This window comes from Budorcas taxicolor, chromosome 22 (assembly GCF_023091745.1).
Source record: "Budorcas taxicolor isolate Tak-1 chromosome 22, Takin1.1, whole genome shotgun sequence".
Classification (NCBI taxonomy): domain Eukaryota; kingdom Metazoa; phylum Chordata; class Mammalia; order Artiodactyla; family Bovidae; genus Budorcas; species Budorcas taxicolor.
This window is the reverse complement of record NC_068931.1, coordinates 52,839,909-52,865,870: the sequence shown is the minus strand read 5'-3', so window position 1 is coordinate 52,865,870 and position 25,962 is coordinate 52,839,909. Positions and strand designations below refer to the sequence as shown.

The 25,962-nt window shown below is 37.1% G+C and overlaps 1 protein-coding gene across 1 annotated transcript in view; it reads right to left on the bottom strand.

Moving 5' to 3' along the window:
- The window catches only part of DCC (DCC netrin 1 receptor), an 827,169-nt gene that overhangs the window by 662,419 nt on the left and 138,788 nt on the right, over positions 1–25,962 (bottom strand). Inside the window, exons 4-5 of the mRNA XM_052660382.1 lie at positions 11,943–12,093; positions 10,232–10,368 (exon numbers count right to left, since the gene is read on the bottom strand). Of these exons, the coding sequence (XP_052516342.1) occupies positions 10,232–10,368; positions 11,943–12,093 (288 nt within the window). The remainder of the gene's footprint in view (positions 1–10,231; positions 10,369–11,942; positions 12,094–25,962) is intronic.

Sequence of the window (25,962 nt, the reverse complement as noted above, 5' to 3'; positions counted from 1 at the left end):
AATTGTGAATATTTATTTTCTAGGTGATTTTCATTTAATAATTTACATTAAATGACATTTTTCACAGTCTTTGGTAAATAGTAAATAATGGTAGAACACTTCTTAAGTTCCTGTACGAAAGTCTATGATACTTCTAACTCAGATTATTTCTTAAAATCATAATAGCTAATATTTATTTAATGCTTCACATGTACTAGACCCTAGTTCATGTCCAAATCACTAGACTCTAGAGCCCACTCAAGACAGCAGAACTTATTCATTTTCCCTCAGTTCTCCAACTTCGGTTCAGTGATTCCGTATGTCAGGTAAATTTTAGTGCCCCAAGTTCCACCATTCTTAGAGTCCCTTCTAGAATGCGCCTCTAACAGAGCTTCTTTTTCCTGGAGCTTCCCTGAAATGTCAGGAGATGGCAAGACCCATCCAACTTATAAAATCTAAATGAGACTTGCATTCTGAGTCTGTGTCATCAAGCAGCATGCATGTTAATGGCCAGATAATGATAATGATACCACTTATCAAATAGCTGCTCCATTCTAGGCAGTGTCCTGAAGCTGCATTGAACATGTATCATTTCACTCAGCGTAATCTTCATACCCTGGAAGAGGGCACAGCGACCCACTCCAGTATTCTTGCCTGGAGAATCCTATGGACAGAGGAGCCTGGTGGGCTACAGTCCACAGGGTCACAGACAGTCACACACAACTGAAGCATTTTAGCACAAACACATACAATCTTCATAGCAGCTCTGCAGATGAGTTGCCATTGGTCCAATGCCCAGACTGTGTTCTCAGTCGCTTACCCAGAAACATCATCAAGTATTACAAACTGGAGCACACTGGAAAAGCAGAGGGAAGAGCAAGATGGTGGAAGAAGGCGCTGTGGCTGGAATAAAAGATGAGCTTCACCTTCATACAAATGCTCCCGATTTTAGGAGAGATGCTGATAAAAACAAAATATTCCATAAAGCATAAAGCCAAAAAGAAGAAAACCATGCAGTGGGGTGGAGATGTGAATAAACTTGCTCCTCTGTTTACATGAAGGCAGTCAAGAGAAGCGGAAGGAAAACTCACTCACTGATATCTTCTTCCGAGGCCAGAATTTATCTTATGAATTTATTTTTGTTTCAAGAAAAGAAGGAAAATGCTCCTCCTCTCCCTCTGCATAAGTCTACACAGTGACCCTGTGGAATCTTAATCCCCAAGGTTATTTTACAACCTAAATTAGCATTCTAAAAGAGAAACATAATATTACATACACAATCCCCACCTCTCCCTGACTAACCATCCTTTAAGGAATGAACACACACACACACACCCCCCCCCCAATCTCCAGGCTCGTTTGAAATGTCTTTTGTTTTCATACACTGGAAATCAGTGATAAAGTGTTATGACCAAGAATTCAGCAGTTGGATTCACTATTTTTTGAATGTCACTAAGAACACACCAAGGGAAAATTAAATTATATAATTTAATCAGCGGGGCTAATTATTTTCTTTGCAGATCCTCTAAAGAAGCAGTAGATGCAAGCTCACAAATATCACATGTATTTTTTCTTAGCAGGAGGGAAACACTGGGCTGTGATTAAAAAGGCATCATGTTGCTTCCTACAAAATGTGTAATGGGTCTGAACTGAAATAACAAAAAAATGGCTACACCCACTAACCATGGTAAAATTCCCCTTCTAATTGGGAAGGCAGTTCCCACAGAAATGTGCATAGTAAGTTGCAATTACATGTAAGCTAAATTGGTGTAGCTTTACTGCTGATAATGGGATATTCTTCTTCTAAAACACTCTTTCATCCCCCAAACACAGGAAAAAAGTGGCTTTTAATTCTATCGTCTTGGCTAATGGCACACAGCATTTCCCAAACACTAGCCTGTTAAGAGATTCTGAAGAAACCTGTACTGTGGACCCCGAGGATTAAATTATATAAATTATGGGCAAAGAATCTGAATAGAATTTTCTTCAAGAAAGATACACAAATGGCCAATAATCCCACAAAAAATACTCAACATTATTAGTCATGAGGGGAATTCAAACCAAACCTACAATGAGATACCGTTTTGGACACACTAGGTTGGCTAGAATAAAAATGTCAGGTATTAACAAGTGCTGGTGAGGCTGTAGAGAGATAGAAATACTCATACACAGCTGTGGAGAATGTAAAATAATACAGTAGCTTTGGAAAACAGCCTGGTGCTTACTCAAATGATTAAACACACAGTTGTCACACAACTAGCGATTTCACTTCTAGGCATATACTTAAGAGAATCAAAAACATAGGTTTACACAAGAACTTGTACACAAGTGTCACATAGAATTATTTACACTAGGCAAAAGGTGAAGACAATTATAATGCACAACTGAGTGGATAAATAAAATGCAATCTATCTATACAAATGGAATACTATTTGACCACAGAAGAAATGGAGTACTGATACATACCACAAGGATGAGCCTTGAAAATATTATGCCAAGTCTAAAAAATCAGTCACAAAACACAATGTCTTCTACAATTTTGTTCATATTTCCAGAATAGGGAAATCTATTTCCTGGTGGCTCAGAAGGTATAGAGTCTGCCTGCAATGCAGGAGACCTGGGTTCGATCCCTGAGTCGGGAAGATCCTCTGGAGAAGGAAATGGCAACCCACTCCAGTCTTCTTGCCTGGAGAATCCCATGGACAGAGGAGAATCCCCATGGACAAAGGAGTCTGGCAGGCTATAGTCCATGGGGTCACAAAGAATCAGAGACGACTGGGCGACTAACACATTCACTTCACTTTCATAGAGAAAGAATTGTATAGTATGTGAATTACAATGAATGATATTCAATAAGGATGTTTCTTTAAGTATTAGGAAAGATATTATTGCATTTTAAAAATACATTTGTTGAACAAATGAATAAATTGATCAACGTACAGATAAAAACTCCAAATGCTACAACATCATCCATTTGAAGACTTGTGTTTTCAAGTTGGTTAATTTTTGCCCTTAGGTACACTGCCACCAAGTGGTGGGGGAAGCCTCAGTCTCACAGCGTGAATTTCAGGTGTCCGGATACTAGGTATCCTCTGGAGACTTCTTGCTGAAACATACCAGATTATACTAAAGATGAGTCCACACCTACGTAAAACTACTGAAATGAGTATATACCTAGATATATTAAGTATTAAATCAGAAAAACATTAGATAGTATGTTAGTCACTTAGTCGTGTCTGACTCTTTGTGACTCCATGGACTGTAGCCCACCAGGCTCATCTATTGATGGGATTCTCCAGGCAATATTGGAATGGATTGCCATTTCCTTCTCCAGATAGTATATAAGAAATAGATATATATACATTTGATATATATAATGTATATACACATATATACATATATATGATATTTATAATTTTTATATGTGTGTATATATCTCCTCACTGGTCTTTAAAAACTGGCAAGCACAACTGATACTAACTCTTGCTGCCGCTTAGTCACTTCAGTCGTGTCTGACTCTATGTGACCCCATGTACTGCAGCCTGCCAGACTCCTCTGTCCATGGGATTCTCCAGGCAAAAATACCAGAGTGTGTTGCCATGCCCTCCTCCAGGGGATCTTCCTGAACCAGGGATCGAACCCAGGTCTCCTGCACTGCAGGCAGATTCTTTACCAATGAACCACTAGGGAAGCCCTAACTCTTGCTAACTTTAATTAAAACATTCCTGTCTAATTTAGTCCCAGTCCTTTCACAGAGTTAAACTCCTTCTGGGGTACTGTGTACTTCTAATGGTTGAGGAAAACGTTGGCATGGAATGCCCTTTTGGGCAGCTTTTCACCACTGTCAGCAGTTCTTCTTCTAAACCACAGATGGTCAATTCACCTTGCTGAGATTGTTAGGGCTAATTAAAATTATAGTCTTAGATTGCCTTTTTAATGCTCTGAATTAGTACATAGCCTTTGCCTTTCCCTCTGGGCCTCTATCTCCTTCCTTATCTGTCTGAGAAAGAACAAAATTAGATCATAATCATCTCAAGGATAAATGCAAAACACCATTCAAACTGTTTTCTCTAAAGAAAGAGGGAAGGAGAGTAGAGATCTCCATGGTAAGCCTTCAAATAAATATCTGTATGATAAATAAATAAACCTTACCACTCATCCAACTAATAGTTCCACAGCCAGGTGTAATTGCAGGAGTGATATCAAATATATATATATATAGTTTTTTTTACTAACAGCCTATTTGCCAATTTTCTTATTTAGAAACACTTATGCACGCAACAGAATTTTCTAATCATCATTTTGGATAGAACTACTGCATACGTTCATGACAATGGTGATCTCAAGGGAGGAAAGTAACTATAATAAATCAACACAGTGATGGGATTAAGCAGCTAATAAATGATGTTTTTTTTTATTTAATTCTGCCCTACTTTATGCACTTCTATTCTACTTTTGGGATATCTCTCCATGAAAAAAAAAATCTTAACTAATTTCAATATGATCCATTTGGCAATTATCTTGTGAAGCATAATCAATATAAACTTACCCAAGGCACAGTGTTTATGACTATGATCATTAAATGCATATAGGTGAGGGAGGTCACTGTTAATAAAGGCCAATTATGGAAAGACATGAAATTTAAGAACTGTGACTCAGGCAGAAGCAATAAATTTTGAAGAACTTCATTCAACCAAAGAGTTACCACACTGCAATAAATGAATAAATATTATCTTAATTAATAAATCTTACAGTATCTGCTTTCCATTCATGGCTGAGAACCTAAGCCTAAAACCCAAAATGGGTAACCCACCAGTGACTTTATAAAGGAGGTGACTGAAGACCTTAATGGAAGGTGAGCGTGCCACTTACTCTCCAAAGAGACAGATGCGTCAATTTCTGCTTGGTCAATTACACGAGCTCAGAAAGTAGCAGCAAACGACACGTTATGTTTCAGATAAAAAACATAAAATTAACACATATGTAAAAAATGAAAGGACACAAAGTCATATCAAATTTTAATTATCATGTTTCCTTCCATTACTGGACACATCTGAGAGTTGATAGGGTGTGTGACAATTGACATGCTACAAGAAATTTGAATTCATACAGCCTATCTGAGAACTGACTTAGGAAACAAGCATATGTTTTCATAGTTAATTATATATTTACTATTAACATTGAGACAAATAAATTAAAATGACAGGATCTAAAAATGTGATATTTTATACTTAGAAATTACTAAATAGATGATGATAATGACAAAAAATAAGAGAAGCAGACGTTAAATTTATATTGATATTAGAACTACATATAATCAATTGTATAAATGAAGAAATGGGCTTTCATTCACTGCTATTGTAAGGTAAGAGGTAGTTTTTTTTTTTTTTACACTCATGGAAATTTAAGATTGCCCATACTAACAGTGTGTAACAAATGTTGGTAATATGCTTCACCATTGCAGCTTCTACCTCTATAAAACTGATCAAGGATATTTTTAACAGACATTAGTCTGACTGTGCTCACATTACATAATACCATGGACTGGGTGGTTTAGACAACTGGAAACTTAATGTTTTCACAGTTCTGGAGGCTGGAAGTCTAACATCAAGGTGCCAGCAGGGTTGGTTTCCGGTGAGACCTGTCTCTGTGGCTTACAGGCGACGGGGTTGGTTCCTGTTGAGACCTGTCTCTGTGGCTTACAGGTGACGGGTTGGTTCCTGTTGAGACCTGTCTCTGTGGCTTACAGGTGACGCGGCTGGTTCCCAGTGAGACCTGTCTCTGTGGCTTACAGGTGACAGGGTTGGTTTCCGGTGAGACCTGTCTCTGTGGCTTACAGGCGACGGGGTTGGTTCCTGGTGAGACCTGTCTCTGTGGCTTACAGGCGACGGGGCTGGTTTCCAGTGAGACCTGTCTCTGTGGCTTACAGGTGACGGGGCTGGTTCCCGGTGAGACCTGTCTCTGTGGCTTACAGGTGACAGGGTTGGTTTCTGGTGAGACCTGTCTCTGTGGCTTACAGGTGATGGCTCTTCTCTGTGTCCTCATGGTTACTTCTCTGTGTGTGCACTGTCAGTGACCTGACACTTCTTTCTTTTCTGATGAAGACATCGCTTCTCTTGGATTAGCGCCCTGACTTTATGACCTCATTTGCCGTAATTACTTATGTAAAAGTCCTCTCTCCAAATATACTCACAGTGGGGATTAAGATGTTAACATACAAATGTGAGGGGAACATTTCGGTCTATAACAGTGGTACATGATAAAACCAGGAGCCCCATGGAAATCTTATAAAATATTTTGTTAGAAAGTTAGACAGGGCACAGGGTTTATCCAAGGTCAAGCACTTCGTTGGTTAAAGATCAAATACCTTTTTAAAGTATACAGTTCTGCATTGATTCAGACAGTGAATCAATTTAGACCTAAGGCAGTGTCAAACCTCCTGTTTATTAAGGGTTGTCTTAATATATGTAGAGAAGTGTGCATGATGGTACTGGGTAGATACAAAAAAGCATGTATACGTATTCAGAAATGATGATTATAGTTCTTAAGCCAGATGTCTGGACATTTCGATAATAAGAACTGACAGTATACCATTCTTTAGTTCCTTTTTTAAAAAAGCTAGAGTTTAAAAATAATCATGGCATTAGTGATTTAAACAAAATATAACCTGGCAATAGCATCCAAAGACTCCCCCTCTGTAACTGTAATCTCAAGCTTTCTCCTGTCACCATCGCTTTTGAGGTTCTTTCTTTTATGAGAGCAGAGACTATCAGTTCTTCATAGCTTCAGATTCAATGATTACATGCCACAAGGAAAAAGTCTTACTGGGAAAGTGATGAAGACAACTGAATGCATGAATTTGTAACTATATAGCAACTGCATCAAAGCCAGACCTCAAACCTTTGTGTAGCCTTTCCAAAACTTAGCGCAGTGCTTGTACTCAAAACAGGGCTACCAATACTGTATTGCTGGTTATTCTTGTAGGTCAGAAACATTATATAAATGGTTATTATTAACCATAAATTTATTTATATTTTATTTATTTCAAACAAGATTGTCCTTAATCTTGTCTAATATAGATCTCTTCAATAGCTTTATGTATTATGGCAATTTCAAATTCCACTTTAGGATGCAAATATTTTAAATTATATTTAATGAACATTAATTCTGAAACTCCTGACAAAAAACACAGCATATCTCTTTATATTGTATGTAAAATTATATCCTACTTGAATAATCTGTTACTTCATGCCAGTTCATATGTAAAGGCAGTCTAAGAAACAACTGAGTTGAAAGGCAAAACAAAAGTCTGATAAAATACATGATTGGGGTTTCCCAGGCGGCTCCTGCTAACGCAGGAGACACAGATTCAATCCCTGATTGGGGAGGATCCCACATGCTGTGGAGCAACTAATTGTGCTCGCCCCAGAGCTCCAGAGCCTGGGAGCTTCAACCATGAGCCCACGTACTGTCCAAGAGCCCAAGCTCCCCAACAAGAGAAGCCGCCTCGACGAGAAGCCCAGGCACCCCAACTAGAGAGTGTCCCCCGCTCACTGCAACTTGAGAAAGCCAGAAGAAAAAGCAAAGACCCAGCACAGCCAAAAATGAATAAATTTGTTTAAAAGAATCTTTTTTTTTTTTTTTAAGAAAGATGCTTGATTAAAATGTATAAGCACATGCTTGGATTTCCTGTGGGATTTTATCTGATGAACAACTTAAATTATATGTAAATTCTTTAAAATATTGAAAACCAAACATGAGTTAACACTGATAATGAAATTATTTTTTTCCTTTAAAAAGTAACATTATATTTTCCATATGAACTTGGTCCTACAGGATGAGCTTCATTGTAAATATATATCTTGAACAATAAAATGTTACAGAAAAACCCAAATGAATTTTTTGGCCAACTCATTATCAGAAGAATAAAAACTATATCAAAGATTTTTACTGTATCCACATGTATTTTAAAGCCTGAATAGAACAGATAAAACAATGTTATTGACAACCACATCACACAAGAAAACCATGTCTTCTACAACAGTTCTAAATCATACTAAATCTGTGGGAAATCCTTAAAATCTATAGCCAGTTATCAAGAAGATTCAGGAAGGAAGTAGAAGAAGGGAGGGAGGGATAGAGGAAAAAGGAAAGAAACTCAAGATAAAAACACAGCTCTATCTATATTTAAAATTTAATAATGCATCTAATTTACATATTCAACCTGCAATTGATAATAGATTTTTAGAAACAGAATACATTCAGAATAAAGTCTAAAGGCAACCATACAGAGAAAGACTTGGTATCTTATATGAAATTTAATCAAATCAGAACAACAGCAGATACACACATACTCAGAGCATACAAATCATTGCTATTCTTCTATATAAAGAGTTCCTGCAAATCAACAAATATGACTATTTCAGTAAATGTATAAAGACCAAAAAACATGGATAGCAAGTCATAAAATATAAAGTGAAAATGTCCATAAAATTATAAAAATGATAAGGATTTAATAAAGACGCAAGTTAGAACTAAGAGACAATTTGATAAATTGTTAAGAGAATACTCTCTCGTGAGTGGTAAACTCTGGTACTGCTGGTGAGAGTATAAATTTTCTTTGACACTTTTCCTCAGGATATAAACAAATACTTGACAAAACTTGATAAAAATGATAAATCAGCTTAGTGCTTACTTTTTGGAAAAAATAAAATTTCAAAACAAAATAATGCTCAATAATCAAGGACTAGAGAGCATACATACACGCACAGGAATGCCCAGAGGAAGATGACACAAAAGTCAAAATGTGTGCATACATATATATGTCCATATATATATCTCTTGGCTAGCTTATCTTCAGAAATCAGGATTTATAGATGTTCGATTTAAATATCAATGAAGCATTGCATGTCTAAATTAATGAATTAATTTGATTAATTAGACTTCATGTATTTGCACTTAGAGGTTTAGCTTGGGTCACCACAAATTCTAGCTCATTCTATAACCACGTTTCTCTTATAATCAGTAAAATACAAGATAATTTCTATCGTAACGGATCTGTAATACCAGTACTTTGATGTTATAAATGCAAAAGTTGTTTCACAAAAAAACTTCTGTATAAAATAAGAGTAAATTTAATTGGTGCCATTTTGAAGTTAGCTGATATTTTACTTAGAATAATGCAATCTCTAAGACCAAATAATTAGAGTCCTTTGCTTATTCTTAGTTTAATGATTATAGTTTGATCAAAGAACAAAGGAAACATTCCCTCATCCATCATATACAGTATTACATTGTGTACCGATGAAAGCATTTTCTGAACCAACTTTAAAGCCAAATGCAAACTTTAAAGCAAAATGTATAGCATAGTAATATTGCAATATAGGTTAGCAGATATAATCAGTAGACTGTACCTTTTCATTTCTACTGAATAATTTTTAGAAAGCCTAGGATTTTTCCTAGACTCTTTAAATGGTAAAAAGATTCCAGAGGAAAAAAAAATTTAAAGACTGATAAATAAGTTTTTCTTGTTGCTACAGGAGAAAGCAATTGAAATTCAAATATTAAAGCACTTTCTCTAAACTGCATGATTCAAGTTAAGCAGGTTAAAAGAAACCGGGTAGATAACACATTTTGTTTGACTCAGTAGCTACCACATATTAGAATTATTTATTTGCAAGGAGACACAATGACTTTGCCTATCTCAATTTAATGAACTTATCCGTCCCTCTGACATTTATTTAGACTCTTGCTATGCAAGCTTTCTTTAGAAGTATTTGATTTTAATGGTTCATTTTCAATCTACCATTTACAGTATTTCCATATTAACTAAACAACTTTACCATTACATCTGAGTTTAATGTCAGAAACCTTGTCGTCTCAAATGACATTTAACTTTTCTGCTCAAGTACCTATTTTTTTCTACAGTTTCTCTTATTTATTTCTCCCAGATATTTTGGAAACTCATTTGATATTTACCACTTTTGCTTGATAATAATTTTTGATAGGTTTCAGTTATATAGCTGGAATAATTAGACTAAGCAGTGATATATCCGGATTTTAATCAATGAGCAAGGATTCAAAAACTGCATTCAACCCCTGTGTAACTAATCAACATAGACCAAGGACACATGTGGAGTATTGGGACTTTGCAATTTCACAGTAATAAGCATAGGAAGCATTTCAATGATAAGCATTCATAGCATTATGGTGATATATTTTGAAGGGTACAAGGTAAACTCATTCCACTTACCCAAGACTGTGAGCTCTGCAGAAGCACTAATATTCTCATTTTTATATGTGACAACACAGGTGTAAGTTCCACTGTCATCATCTGTCACATTGGAGATAAGCAAGTTACTTCCACCCAATAAAGAATACTTTTTGGATCTGTAAGACAGAACGCATATGACATTAGGGAGTAGATACAAGGTATCTAAAGGTTTTAATGAACTCCATAAAAGCTCAAGTTATAAAATCCAGGGCTATTTCCTGGGAGCTTGATAATGGTGCATCTATTGATCAAAAATTCCTTCAAGGTAAACCACTCCCATTGGAAGACTGTAATCAAAGAAATGAAGCTGATTAAACTTGAAACTGGGGCTTCCCTCATAGCTCAGTGGGTAAAGAATCTGCCTGCAAGGCAGGAGATCCTGGTTCAATTCCTGTGTTGGGAAGATCCGCAGGAGAAGGGATAGGCTACCCACTCCAGAATTCTTGGTCTTCCCTGTGGCTCAGTTGGTAAAGAATCCACCTGCAATGTGGGAGACCTGGGTTCAATCCCTGGGTTGGGAAGATCCCTGGAGAAGGAAAAGGTTACCCACTCCTGGCCTGGAGAATTCCATGGACTGTATAGTCCACAGGGTCGCAAAGAGTCAGACACAACTGAGCAACTTTCACTCACTCACTCAAACTTGAAATTAATGTTAGTCCTGAAAAGAAACAAGACATAATTTGGCTTGATTCTCTCAGTTTTGGATTTGAGAACGGCAGGTCCAGAGAAGTGATTCCTCCCAGTGGGGGTCCATGTCCTCTGTCCTGACATCCAATTCAGTAATCTTTGTGCAAAGTTCCATGGCATACTGCACTGTGCATGCCTGGTCACATCTGAACACATCTTCACACGCTGAAGCTGCAACTAGATTCACTGCATGCGTTCGTACTCTCAGAAGGGTTGTGATACCGTACAATGCAGCGTTGTTACATAAAAAAATACTTCCGGCAGATGAAACTTACAGATGAACATACTGCCTATGAACCTATTTTGCTATAAAATATGTGTTTAAAAGTACCACATCAAATCTCAAAATCAATAAAACTAATTTCTAAAATGAAAACCAATCCATTTTGATCAAAATGCTTCCAACTGCGTTTCATTCTATTAAGAGTTTTCTTTCTAACTAAGCCGTAATACTAACATCTGGTAACTTGGATCCAGCCAAGTTCTGTTTTATCTTGAATATCTGTTATAGCTGGGACTCTCTATACCACCTCCTTAGATTCAGATCCTCCAAAGTACCTTCTCTGAAGGCTCTGTGGGTAGAAACCATCTCAAGGGCAACCCTGGCTTTCTAAATTTCCTTTTATAATTGATCTCATGGATTTTGGCTCTACCCAGGTGGTGGTACAGTAGTGAAGAATCCTCCTGTCAATGCAGGAAAGGTAGGGTTCAATCCCTGGATTGGGAAGATCCTCTGGAGGAGGAGTTAGCAACTCCAGTATTCTTGCTGGAAAATCCCATGGACAGAGGAGCCTGGCAGCCTACAGTTCACGGGGTCATAAAGGGTAGAATGTGACTTAGCAACTAAACAACAAAAAGTGTCTTTCATGTTCTGTCTAATGCCAAGAATGTGAAAAGACTATTCAATTATCATCTAAACCCCTAGTATTAATAGAAACTTATATCAAATTAGAGAAAGTTAAACAGGAGCACATGCTTCATGAAAGTCTTGCATTTATCATACCTGAGTTGGATGACTTCCTCTCCTCGTAGCCAGGTAAAACTTGGGGGAGGATAGCCAGAAACACAGCACTCCAAGATAGCATCCTTTCCTTCAATGGCTACTACATTTGATGGTCTTTGCAGAAAATACAGCTGCCTGTGCAGTCCCGGATCTATGGGAGAAAACACAAGATCACATCTGTTATGATATTGAAAAGAAAAATGATATAGCTGGAACCATTTTTTTTTTTTTTTTTTTTTTACAAAATGCTGTGACGAAGAGGAAGGAAGGAAAAATGGAAAGATGCCAATGAAACTTATAAAATAGACTACTAGAAATGTTTTTCCATGTCTAGTTTCTCAGATTATGATCTTAAAATATTCTTGGCTGCCGGTAACACCATGGTAAAGGCAAAGGGAAAAAGCTTGAGACTATGGGTCACTCATGCAGGCCCTGTTGATTGATTGTCATTAAAGAACAAGACAGTATCAGTAACTTTCCTAAACATTATCACTCAAAGCTCTTTGCTGTTTTCAGTTTGCCTGCCACTAATATCTATTCCAGGCTTCCCTGGTAGCTCAGGGGTAAAGAATCCGCCTGACAATGCAGGAGACATGAGTTTGATCCCTGGGTTGGAAAGATCTGCTGAAGAAGGAAATGGCAACCCATTCCAGTAGTCTTGCCTAGAAAACTCCATGGATAGAAGGAGCTTGGAGGGCTACAGTCCACAGGGTCGCAAAAGAGTCAGATACAACTTAGTGACTAAATAACAACAACACACTATCCATTCCACTTCCATCTGCTTTGTTTATTGCTTCTGTGGCTTGGGATATAAGATTAAAAATAATATGTTAGAACTGTGTTAAACAAGTACTATAGAAGATACTGAGAAATAGCTGTTGTCTTCAAGATCAAAGTTACACTAAAGTTGGTTTGTTTATTTAACACAGGGCGACAGATCGTGGGGTTGCAAAGAGACACAACTGAGCAGGCGCACACACCCTGCGGGCCGGCGGTGATCAGGAAGAAGTGAGGTGGGCAGAGGTCTGCGACACAGGTCAACACTGCTGTTAAGTTCCCTTGAGTGGACCCAACTCCACGTGAGCTGATCGCAGATGAATAAAAGAACACCAACTCTCTTGTTAATAGCTGGGAGAGTAATTGTCATCTAAAATATTCTTTGCGTGAAGAAAGAGAAATTCACACTTTCTTAGTCTTCTCACATCTGTTTCTGCTTGATACAGCAACAAAAATACTCTTCACAATGAAAAAATTGAAAGAATTTTCAAAACGTGTTAATCTTTATTAAACCAATATTCTAGATAAAATGTCACAATTGTTTTTCAAAATTGCTGGTGGTTTGTTTAATAATCCTGCTTGAAAGTGAATTTTCAAATCAAATGAAAATGTTTTGCAGGAGAAATGTTGCTTAAAAATAAAATCCCTGATGTGGAGAAAAGGGAACTCTCCTACATTGTTGGTGAGCACGTAAATTGGTATACCCACTATGGAAAACAGTAGGAAGGTTTCTGAAAAAATGAAAAACAGACTTGTTATATGATCCAGCAATCCCACTCCTGGGCATATATCCAGACAAAACTATAATTCAAAAAGATATGTGCCGTCCTATGTTCAGAGCAGCACTATTCACAATGGCCAAGACATGGAAACAAACTAAATGTCCAGCAACAGATGAATGGAAGAAATTGTGGCACAAATAGAAAATGGTAGGAATTGTCCTCAGCCATAAAAAGGAGATTTTTTACTTTATCTTAAAATATTGGCATCACTGGGCTCAGGGCCACAAAATCACCATCTGCTATTTTTAGGTGGAGCACATATATTCTAGGCTTCCCTGGTGGCTCAGTGGTAAAAATTCACTTGCAATGCAGAAGACACAGATTCAATCCCTGGGTTGAGAAGATCCCCTGGAGTAGGAAATGGCAGCCCACTTCAGTATGCTTGCTGGGAAATCCCATGGACAGAGGAACCGGGTGGGCTACAGTCCATGGGGTCACAAGAGAGTCGGGCATGACTTGGCAACCAAACAACAACAAATATGTTCTAAATTACTCCAACCTCATGTGTTGTTATGTGTAACCCTTATATTGACAATGTGTCACACATGACAATCTGTTACATATAACAATGTGTCACATATGACAATCTCATGTGTTATATGTGTTACCCTTCATAGATATGGAAATGTCAGTCTTTAGCAGAGAAATTTGGTTTCCTTTCCCCAAAGATGTTTCCCTGTAATTACTGAATCTGATAAATTCTAAGATTATGGAAGTACTACTCAAAGCTAAAACAGAAATGGTCTTTAATAGTAAATAGTTCATACGTCTTATAACATTGTGATAGATTAAATATGATCACAAACTGTTTAAGCTCCTCCAGTCCAGAGTTGAGGGTACAACTGCTATGGTTTAAATCTGGCCTGACCCTATATCTTGCTTTGACTATTTGACTGTGTTGGGAATTAAATTGACGAGCTCTGAACACAAGGCCTCAGGGGGCCTTACAAGTTTCTGCCATGGCTCTTTCTGAACAACTATACTGGTCTTACCGACTGGAGGATGAGAAGGCACGCAGAGGAAGACTGAGTTTTCCAGCCAAACACCAACACCAGCTAATAGACATGTGAGTGAGGCCATCTTAAACCTTCCACCTTGGTCAAAGGTGTCTGAGTGAATCAAAGTGAAACGAGCAGAGGAACAGCTGAGATAAACCCCAGAATTATAAGACATAATGGAAGTTACTACATTTTGGAGTGGTTTGTTATATAGGGCAGTAGACAATGGCACCCCACTCCAGTACTCTTGCCTGGAAAATCCCATGGACAGAGGGCCTGGTGGGCTGCAGTCCATGGGGTCGCTAAGAGTCGGACACAACTGAGGAACTTCACTTTCACTTTCACGCATTGGAGAAGGAAATGGCAACCCACTCCAGTGTTCTTGCCTGGAGAATCCCAGGGATGGAGGAGCCTGGTGGGCTGCTGTCTGTGGCGTCGCACAGAGTCAGACACGACTGAAGCGACTTAGCAGCAGCAGCAGCAGTAGATAACTAAAACACGCACATGAAAACAAAACAAAAACTCAGCAATTTGAAATATTAAGTAACCTTTTGAGTGGTTGCTGTTTTTATTTTGACTTTTCTTTTCTGGTTTTTATTTGTTTTCAGTATTAGGGTGATTCTGGCTATTTAAAGAGACATGATTAAACTTCATGTACCCCTTATTTTTTTCCTTTGAATTATTATTTTAGAACATAAAGAAAATGTATTTAAGTTTTAAAGTGGGAAGAAAGGAGATACAGTTGTCAAGGTTATCTTTGTGTGATAAAACTGTGGGTGGTTATTCTTTCCATCTTTGGATTTTTCTGAGTTCTAAAATTTTTTTTTTATTAAGAACAATTTTTTTTTTAGTATAAGGAGTTATTTGAAACTCTGGTGTTGCAAAGTGGTTGAAAATTACATGAGGAACAAAGAAATTATAAAAGCTAATGACTGAAGCACAAGGCAAATACTTAAGAGAAAACGAAAATTCTCCTTCCAGGCTCAATAATGATACAGATGAAAAAGTCCTGAGCAGAGTGAACTTAAAATTCTAGGTCATGACTTTTGTTGACTAAATTGATTTTAATTGAGTTATGATGGAATTAGTAATTACTCATAAAATTATTTTTGTTATTGCTATATGGGTATAGATTATTCAGACCCAAATGGAGTTATTCAGCTAATGGAATATGAAAAAAATCTAGTAGATTGAAAAAACATAATTTCACAAGGAAATGGCATATAATACCAGTCTGGAACATTCTATTTCTTAAATTGGTGATATGTACACAAATGATCATTCTATTTTTATTCTTCAAACTGACATATGTAATTTCATGTCCGTGTAATATGTTTTAAATTTTAAATTGGGAAGGAAATGCAAGGGTGAATTCGAGAAAACATATTTCTCAATAGCTTTCAAATCAAATCAGAAAAAAACACTGAGTTTTCTTCTAATGTAAATTTTTATATTATAAAATTCAAAAGCAGACATTTTCCATATGATACTCGTGGAAGCGAACGCACACATGGCACAACTGTGCTTTCTAAATGGATTATAAGCAGTCACAATTTGCCTGAACCAAAATCCAGTTTATCTTTTTCCTGTTGGGAGGCAAATGTTAGCCTGATTCTCTGATCTGATCTCATTGTCATGCTGGTGGAGGTACAGCTAATCCTCCTCAGAGACCAACAGGAGGTACAGAAATAAGAAGAGAACAGTCATTACAGTGATACAGATCTTTGACACACACAGATTGCATTAAGTTGTAGAAACACCTTATGGCAACATGCTGCTTTTACTTAGGCTTTTTTTTTTTCTTTCTTCCTCCCTCCTCTCTCCCTTCGTTCCTTTCTTTATAACTTTTAAAAAGAAAAAATTGGCCTACTTTGTCTTAACCTAGTATCTGACTTAGAGAGGATTGTAGACACAATCACTAGGATAATGAATAAAACTGTAAACAATGGATCTCAAACTCTCTGGTCTCAGGAACCATTTGCATTCTTATGAATTATGGAGGCAACAAAGAGCTTCTGTTTACACAGGTTATAGCCCTAAACAGTTACAATATTAAAATAAAAACAGATGAAAATATTTTTTTGTTAACTATTTATTCAAATCTCACCAGAAGCAGTATATTAAAAAAAAAAAAAAAAACTCTCTAAAGTAAAATTGAGAAGAGTGGTAGTACTTTATATTTCTGTACATGTGTAATGAGTGGCTTAAATGAAAATGACTAGATTATTCTGTTACTTTCTACATTTACTTTGTTCTGATATGTAGATCTGGCTGAATTACATGCAAATAATATGACCTCAAATAGATATGTAGTTGGAAAAAGGAGATGTATTTTTAACAGCTTTTCAGAGAATTGCAGATTTTATCATTTAAGACGGCAACAAAACTCAATAAATAGTTTCCTGAAAGTTGTAATGTGAAATCTGACATCATATCAATAAACATTCTGTGCTGTGTTATATAAAAATCCATTGGTCTACCTTGCATCTTGAACATATTTTTGTCCATGCTTAATCCTGTCATATCAATCAATGGTCATTTGGAATGGTACAGTGAATTAGACAGATCTTCCAAATGTTGACACATTTCATTATACAGTATCACAAAATCTCATTTGTTACTATCACAACCAATCCCATTAGAAAGGTCTTTTAACGTTGCAAAGCTGTCAAGATCCCAGTGGCAGATACAAGATTTCCAAATTTCTAATTTTAACTTCAAAGCTTGAATTTCATAGTTGGCAGCAAATGCTATTTTCCTCGCACTGACTGACTCACTTTTCTCATTTTTGAGAAAATGTCTAACTAGTACTCAAGTCTGAATAGCTACAGTTTTCCTGTTGATTGTCCTTTCAAGTAAAAATGATGTTCTGGAAAAAAAAAAAAAAGTAGCTAATTCATCTTGAATCTCAAATGATCACGTAAGTTGTTTACTCCTCAAAGAAAACTCTGTACTTTCATAATCTTGAGTATATTTCCCATCTTGACATCCAGAATATTAAAAACATATGCATTTAAGAATCAAGAATTAATAAAATTCATAATTTTTACTACTTCAAAGACATTCTTAGTCACTAAAGTAAAAAAAAAAAGCCCCCGAACATATTAGAATTATTATTAAAAAAGGTTTGACCTTAAAGATCTCCTGACGCCATCTTGAGAAACGCCAGGGATTCACAGACCATACTTTGAAGAACTGATAAAGCGACAGTCCGAATAAATCACCCAGTTTTCTTAGATGTTCAAGAAGCCCATTTCCTTTCAACATGGGGATAATTTTGCATGTTTCAGGTAGAAGTAGGAATAAGTTAAATATACTCCTCCTTTCCTCCTTTCCTTGTTCCCCATCCATCATCAACCATCAGTTAGGGAAGAGTGCAAAACTTAAGAATCTCCTATCACTGTCTTCCTATCACTCTCTAACTTGCAGTAGCAAGTTAAAAAAGCATCTTGAAATATATAACCTGACATATTTAACTTACATTTCACATATTCAGAAAGAAGAGCTCAACTATCTTCAGAGCGCGTGCCCTAAAGGGACACGGAGAAAGTGCGCTAGTCAAAGTGAAGAGAGTATTTCCCATTTAAAGACATTTCCCAAAATGAAACAAAACAGGTTTCTACACAGGCTTCTATTAGCCCTTATACTGGCCAAATTTACTGAATCTGTTAGGCCAGCTAGAAGCTAGATTGGACTCTGCATTCACAGGTTTTCCCAAATGCCTTGGGGTCACATTATTTTGCGTTCCTTCATGATCCATGACCAGGTTGAATATATAAATTATTAAACCTGGGATATGTTTCAGAATGAAAGGTAACTCTCTTTGTAATTATTCTAGGACATCAGGTATGATCAGGACTACCCAGGGCAAACTGGAAAGCAAGCTTACCCTGTAATGACAGTGATATATTTATTTTTCCCAACGAGGCCATTCTCCTAAACTACTCTTTAGGAATATTGACACTAAGCTTAGATTGCAGAATCTAAACAATAATTGAGGCACAGAGAAATTTAATGATGGACTGTTGGCATCTGTGTCAGCAAGAAAAGAAATACCGGCTTTTACAACTTAATGACTGTCCTCCTCAGAATAACTACTCCTTGCTTTGAATTGTTATGCTTTCTGAATGTAAAACCTCCCACCCCCCATTGTATACTCTTGTTTTCCTTATTAAATTCCTGCTTCACCAGAATGTACACCACTTTTCCAGCTGGAAATAAAAGGGCACTGCAGGCTATCATAGGATATTCGCTTTGATTTCTTCCCAGGCATAAGAGTTACAAATTGATTTAACTTCACAGAGCTAGTTTCCTGTGTCTATATCCTCAGTTTCAAGCTCACCTACTGTCTACCTGCTGGCTCCTTAGCTATCCCCCATTGAGTTCTGCTTCAGGAAATTCAGCAGCCACTATGCGTTTTCAAACGTAAGTAGGTACATTAAAATGGGTGTGCACTTGTGATCACTCAAGTCAGCTCCAACTCTTTGCGACGTCATGGACTGTAGCCCACCAGACTCCTCTGTCCAGGGGATTTTCCAGGCAAGAGTACTGGAGTGGGTTGCCATGCCCTCCTCCAGGGGATCTTCCTGACCCAGGGATCAAACCTGTGTCTCCTGCATTGGCAGGTGGATTCTTTACCACTGAGCCATGTGGCAAGTACTGCCCTAATATGTGCTTTGAGCCAAAAAGTCCATTACACTCCTCCTAACTCTGTCGTTTCATGTTTGATTTCTTTCCAAGTATTTGTTAAAGAACAGTTCTGTATGTTTTCCTTGCTGTTGAAGTTCTTTGACTGTGTGTCTGCTTTCATCATTGGTTTGGATTTCCTGTCTCATCCTGTTGTCCGCTTAGTCATCGTCAATCCAGACCCCGCCCCCCCACCCCCGAGGCTGTAGTTTACCCATCCATCTCCCCTCCCCCGTCCCCCCACTTGCTCTGGTCATAGCCGTGCTGTGGTCCACAGCGTGTTTGCCCTTAGTCGGGTTTATGCTTTGTCTTCATGTCTCATTAAATGGTGTTTTTCCCCCTTAGCAGTAAGTTGAATTGGTGTATCACTATGCAGTTATAGGAGAAGGCAATGGCAACCCACTCCGGTACTCTTGCCTGGAAAATCCCATGGATGGAGGAACCTGGGTGTCTGCAGTCCATGGGGTCACACAGAGTTGGACACGACTGAAGTGACTTAGTAGTAGCAACTCTGTATTTAGTATGTCTTTCATTAAAAAATCAGCCTAATTCACATGAATCACAGGAATCAAAACTAATTTAGTAAAAAAAAAAAAGAAAAAAAAAAAAAAAACAGCTTCTAGTTTAAGATGGTGGAGTAGAAAAGATGTGTGCTCATCTCCTCCTGTGAAAGCATCAAAGTCACAACTAGCTGTTGAACAATCAACTGCAGGAGAATGAAGGAAATCGCCAAAAAAAGATATCCTGAGTCCAAAGGCCAAGAAGTAGCTGCAGCAAGACCGTAGGAAGAGCACAATCACGACAAAATCAAACCCCATACCCGCCAGGAGGGTTACCCACAAACTCAAGAACAATAAGACCAAAAGAGTTCTCCCACTGCTGTGCAGGTTTGGAACCCCACGTTAGGCTTCCCAATCTGGGGACCTGACAAAGGGCCTGGGAATCTTCAGGGAAAATGACCTTGAAGCCCATCTGGATCTGATTACAAGATTTCCACAGGACTGGGGGAAACAGACTCCAATCTTGGAGACCCCCCTCAAAAAAAAAAGAAAAGAAAAAACAACAACTCCATCAGGCAGAAAGCCAAGGAGCTTTGAACAGAGAGGGAAAAGGGAGCCATTTCTTAGACGCTCTAGGGTTCTGTTACTTTCTTTCCTCATTTATACACCAATGCATTACTAAAAATGGCATTCTCTCTCTGTAAATACTCCTACATCTGTTCATATTTCCTCTTTTCTTCTCCATGTACACACACACATTTCTATTTGTAGTTAGAGCTTGGAAGAAGAGAGGGAGTGTCTATTCTTATCATTGGCATGTGGATATAGCCCTTCTGTCTCACAGGCAAAATCTGAGTCTATCAGTTTCATTTTACAGCACATCTGAAGGAAGTGATTTTTCTTTTATAGAAAGATTTTTTTTTTTAAATTTTATAGCTGACAGTAGAATCACAGAAAACAAATGTTGCCATTACGATGTGTCAAAGTTAGTTTAGGGAACCCAGAAATCTTCATAATTTATATAAATGCATAATGCAGCACTTAAAACTTTGCAGAAAAGTAATTTGTTATTCTAACTTGTTTTTCTTATAAAGAACCAACCGAAAGTATTTGAAATATTTCCTATTTGGCCAATGTTGAATCAGCAAAGTTATACTCTTAATGAAAGAGTGTCTTTCTAATAGGACTGAAGAAGACAACCAGTTTCATTAATTTTTTGTGACTTCTGAACTTAGAGGCTATGTTTTGCTTCCATACATCCTTAGAGAAAGCCTCTTGTGTAGGTTAGGGAAGACTACCTGATCCAGGGCTGCTAAGTGTCATATTCCTAGTAAATGCAGAGCTGACCATACGTCAGCCCAGCAGACCCTTAGGAAAAAACAAGCTCTCTCCTTTCAAGAAATGAGTATTCCTCATGGTGGCAAACACTCTCAAGCACATCGTTTTTGCTTTTAACCTTATGTGAAACAATAACCTTTCAGGGAATGAAAGTTAAGATTAGAATATATAATCAATAAAGACAGAAAAACTAGTGGATTTTGTGAAGGAGAGATCACTAGTGATATTAGGATGAAACAAGAAAAATGTCTTAGATGCCCCCCCGCCCCCAGTATTCCAAGGACTTTCAACCTGGACCCTGTTGATTACCCCAGGTACTTATTAACAAATTCAAAAACCAAATGGATATTGTCTACTCAAGGTCTTACATATGCAATAGTAAGTCAGCTTCAACTTACTGATATTTGAGACTTTGTTGCATCTGAATGGGATTTCATCAACTCTGTGAAACACTGGTCATCTTAGTTATTCTGCATTGGTTTCAAGACCTAGTAACTAATATATGAATAACCAATTCATATAATATAACATGATTGTCCACTGGTTTCTGTGCTCTTCCCAGCTCAGGCTCTGGGCAGGATTAAGTTATCATCTGGGGTTGGAGGCAAATCACGTCATGAACTTTATTGACTAAATAGGCAGTACACAATAAAAAGTATCAGATTTTCTTTCATTCAGGTTTCTATGCAAAAATAAACTGACTTAAAACTTGTTTTTAAAGTCAGTGTAGTAGAACAATATCCTATTTTATGAGATCGTTTTTTGGCCTGTACTTGTTATGTTTTAGCATTGGCTTTAAAGTTTTTAATCATTAGAATTTGTCTAGAAAATTTCTACTCTTAAACATTACAATCATAAAGGCAGAGTTGGGGATGAATGTGCATATAATAATAAAAATGACTTCTGGTAGTGAGAAGATTTGGAAAGGCTGATCTCCTGCAACCTCTTAACAGATAAAGAAAACAAGAATTTTAGAGGATTAAACTAATTGGTAATAACTAATAAAGAACACATACCAAGAAGTCTTATCCATCTGCTAAACCTTATTTCTAAGTCAGTGCCTTTTGTAATATCTCATATAGCCAAAGAAATGATGCAGGTAAGGATTCAAATCACGTATCAATGAGTTACTAGAGAGGAAATAGGTATGGGGTACTCTGATTTCTAATAGATGTGTAAAGGAAATGCAGAAAGAGACTACTATGGATAAGGAGCACAAACCATGTCCAATTAACTACCAGTAGGTTAATGAACGTTCAGATATCCAGAATCAAAGTCAAGTAAATTATTATCAGAAAGATAATCTTGACATGAGAATCAAAATCTTTAAAGTTGGAATTTCTAGGATGCAAAGTAATCATGATAGTTACTAAGGGTTTGGCAATTCCAGGCATTGCACTTAGCCAATAAAATTTAAGATTCATAACCACCCTGTGAAATGTATGATGTTACTTTCTACATTTAGGAAGGTTAATAAACGTAGATTAGATTAAGCAATTTGCTCTAATTGCACAGCCAGCAAGTGGGGAAACCGAGACTTGTACTTTCATGTCAGGTTCCCTGCTTGTTTTACAACTTTTATATAATAACAGGTCAAACTGGGAATTTAAAATATTCATTGATTAATCAGTAGTAATTCAATGTGAACCTAATCCATCAAAATATATATGATATCCCACATATTAACTCCTTCATATAATCTGGATTATATCTGGTATAATACTTAGGAAACACAAACTTCACACGGTTAAGAAATAATATGGTCTATTTTGCTCTTTTTAAAATTAATTTATTTTAATTGGAGGCTAATTACTTTACAATATTGTGGTGCTTTTTGCCCATTGACATGAATCAGCCATGGGTGTACCTGTGTTCCCCATCCTGAAAACCCCTCCTACCTCCCTCCCCATCCCATCCCATCCCTCTGGGTTGTCCCAGTGCACCAGCCCTGAGCACCCTGTCTCATGCATCGAACTTGGACAGCTGATCTATCTGACATATGGTAATATACATGTTTCAATACTATTCTCTCAAATCATCCCAACCTTGCCTTCTCCCAAGAGTTCAAAAGTCTGTTCTTTATATCTGTCTCTTTTGCTGTCTCATGTATAGGGTCTTTCTAAAGACATTACCATCTTTCTAAATTCTATATATATGCGGTAATATACTGTATTGGTGTTTTTCTTTCTGACTTACTTCACTCTGTATAATCAGCTCTGGTTTCATCCACCTCATTAGAACTGATTCAAATGTGTTCTTTTTAATAGCTGAGTAATACTCCATTGTGTATATGTACCACAACTTTCTTATCCATTCATCTGCCCATGGACATCTAGGCTGCTCCCATGTCCTAGCTATTGTAAACAGGGCTGCAAAGAACACTGCTCTTTTCTAAGCAGATATAAAAGAGAAGCATAAGAAATTACTTTACCCTGTTTATAGCATGGCTTAGGGAATAGTTTTATTCAAAGGTAGCCTAAAAAAAGAGAGCAAACAATGGGAAAATCCTTCCACACAGGGAAAAACATTAAGTACGATCCAAAACTATCAGGTATTACATTAATGTGATGTGTTCTTCACTTTCGTGTTTGTTTTCCTGAGTGTGTGTTTCTGCCATGAAATTCATAGCTCAAAAACCTTTGAGCATTCCCAATCACCAATAAAGTGAATAGTATCAAGTCTAACTTCCTAGACATGGGATTCAAGGTTCTTCATAAGGTGGGTTCAGCTTCTAACTCCAGATTTATCATCTGCTATTATCATTCTACAAACGGTTACCTCCTGTGATCTAGAACAGTAATCATCTCTATGAAGACCTTGCAAATTTCCCACCTAGAATTGATGTATTCCTTGTCTGTACTGATTTAAAACTAGAGAGGTTTACATAAATTTACCATCCCTTGTGTTATGTTAGTCATATGGCTGTATGAATTAACTGTCTGGTTCGATCGTAAATCTCAAAACAAAGAACATGTCTTCTTTGATTTCCTCTACAGACCATTCTTTTGTAGAAATTATACAGCTAAATGGTAGCAAAGTGTAATTAACTTTGAAATATAGGTAACATTTAATCAGACTACAAAGTTTAATGTACCTATCAGTTAATAATAAATTTTTCTTGATGAACAAATTCTGAAACTCTTTCAAAACTCCCCAAGCATGGTTTTCCTTCTAAGTAATATGCCTTTTGGAATGGTTTGTATTAAAATTTATTCCAATAAAAATAAATATTATAGAGAAAAATCACTCAAAGTATATTTTAGTCCAATTTATTCCATTAAAAGCCAATGTCTCTAATTATACAGATATTTAGTTCAAGTCTATACAGGACCTAGAGTCATCTAATTATAGTTAAACGAATGAACAACAGACTGAATAACCAATTGATCAATTCAATTAGGTCATTAAGAAAGCTGAAATCAGAGTTCCAGTGTAGAGGCCAGTTATTTTAGTCAACCTAGTGCCCAAAGATTTATAATTCAGCAATTCAATCTACTGTTTGGCACTCAGACATGATGAAATCTGAATAAAATGAACTTGACGATCTTAATGGCTGTTTCAAGCTCTCCTGTGTTCACCATCATAGACAATGAGACATTTTAAACCATTTCAACTCTTCCTTAGTATTTCGTTATAAATATTTCCCCCCAAAAATTCTTTAACAGAACTCACTGTTAAAAATGTATGATTCCTCTTAATTTTGTGTCTTAAAACATTAATCGACAGATTAAATGAGTTACCTTTCCTCTCTTTAAAGAAATAATTACTCATTTAACCCTGAAAATATACAATGTTATGGGAAAATTTCTTTTTAAACTCTGTAATCTGATTTGAGCCACAGTAACACCAATACCTTGCCCCTAATATCAGGAAAAGTGCTGCTACCTAGCTTCAACTGAGAAGGATGCCATACTGCCCTCTTCAGTTACATCCCGTAAGTCTCAAGAGACCTGTCATTAATATCCCCCCATCCAGCTGCCCTTCTCAACCCCTTCTGATATCATTTTAGGAGCAGTTTTGATCAATTCTCTCCAGAATTAATGCTGCACATTCTATGACATCCTTCTTCCTGCGGTTTATCACCCTTGCTTCCAGCTTTTCCACCAACACCTCCTATGCCTCATGGCCCAGTTAAACCAAAAGAAGGCAGTTCCCCATTGAAAAACTTCTCTCTCTTCTCTCGGTTTTGCTGACCCTCCTGTAATCTTCTCTTTGCCTACCTACTGCTTTTTCTTCAAGATTGGTACATTGGTGTTTCTTCTATAACTCATGGCACTCTATTTCTTCTTCCAAAACACTGTCTACTTGCTTTGTCTGATTCTCCCATTAGACAATACTTTCTGGGCCATTATCTTTCAACTCTGTATCCCTAGCGACCTGTGTGATGGCAAGTACAGAAGATTCACTCAAAAGTTTATTGAACAAAGTATTTGTGTAGTGAATAAACTTCAACTGCTTGCTGAAACACAGTATTTCAAAGTAATTCATTAATTCTTAAAATATAAATTTTATGCATCTTAGTTACTTGGTGATATTAGATACCTGATACATAGAAGTGACAATCAAAATGTATTCTAATTTGAATAAGGATATAAAATTGTATGCTTTTTAAAATTTTTTTATTATTTTTTACAATATTGTATTGGTTTTGCCACACATCAACATGAATCCACCACGGGTGTACACGTGTTTCCAATCCCAAATCCCCCTCCCATCTGCCCCCCTACACCACCATCTCTCCGGGTCATCCCAGTGCACCAGCCCCAGGCGTCCTGCACCCTGCATCGAACCTAGACTGGTGATTTGTTTCTTATATGATATTATACATGTTTCAATGCCATTCTCTCAAATCATCCCACCCTCTCCCTCTCCCACAGAGTCCAAACGACTGTTCTATACATCTGTGTCTCTTTTGCTGTCTCGCATACAGGGTTATTGT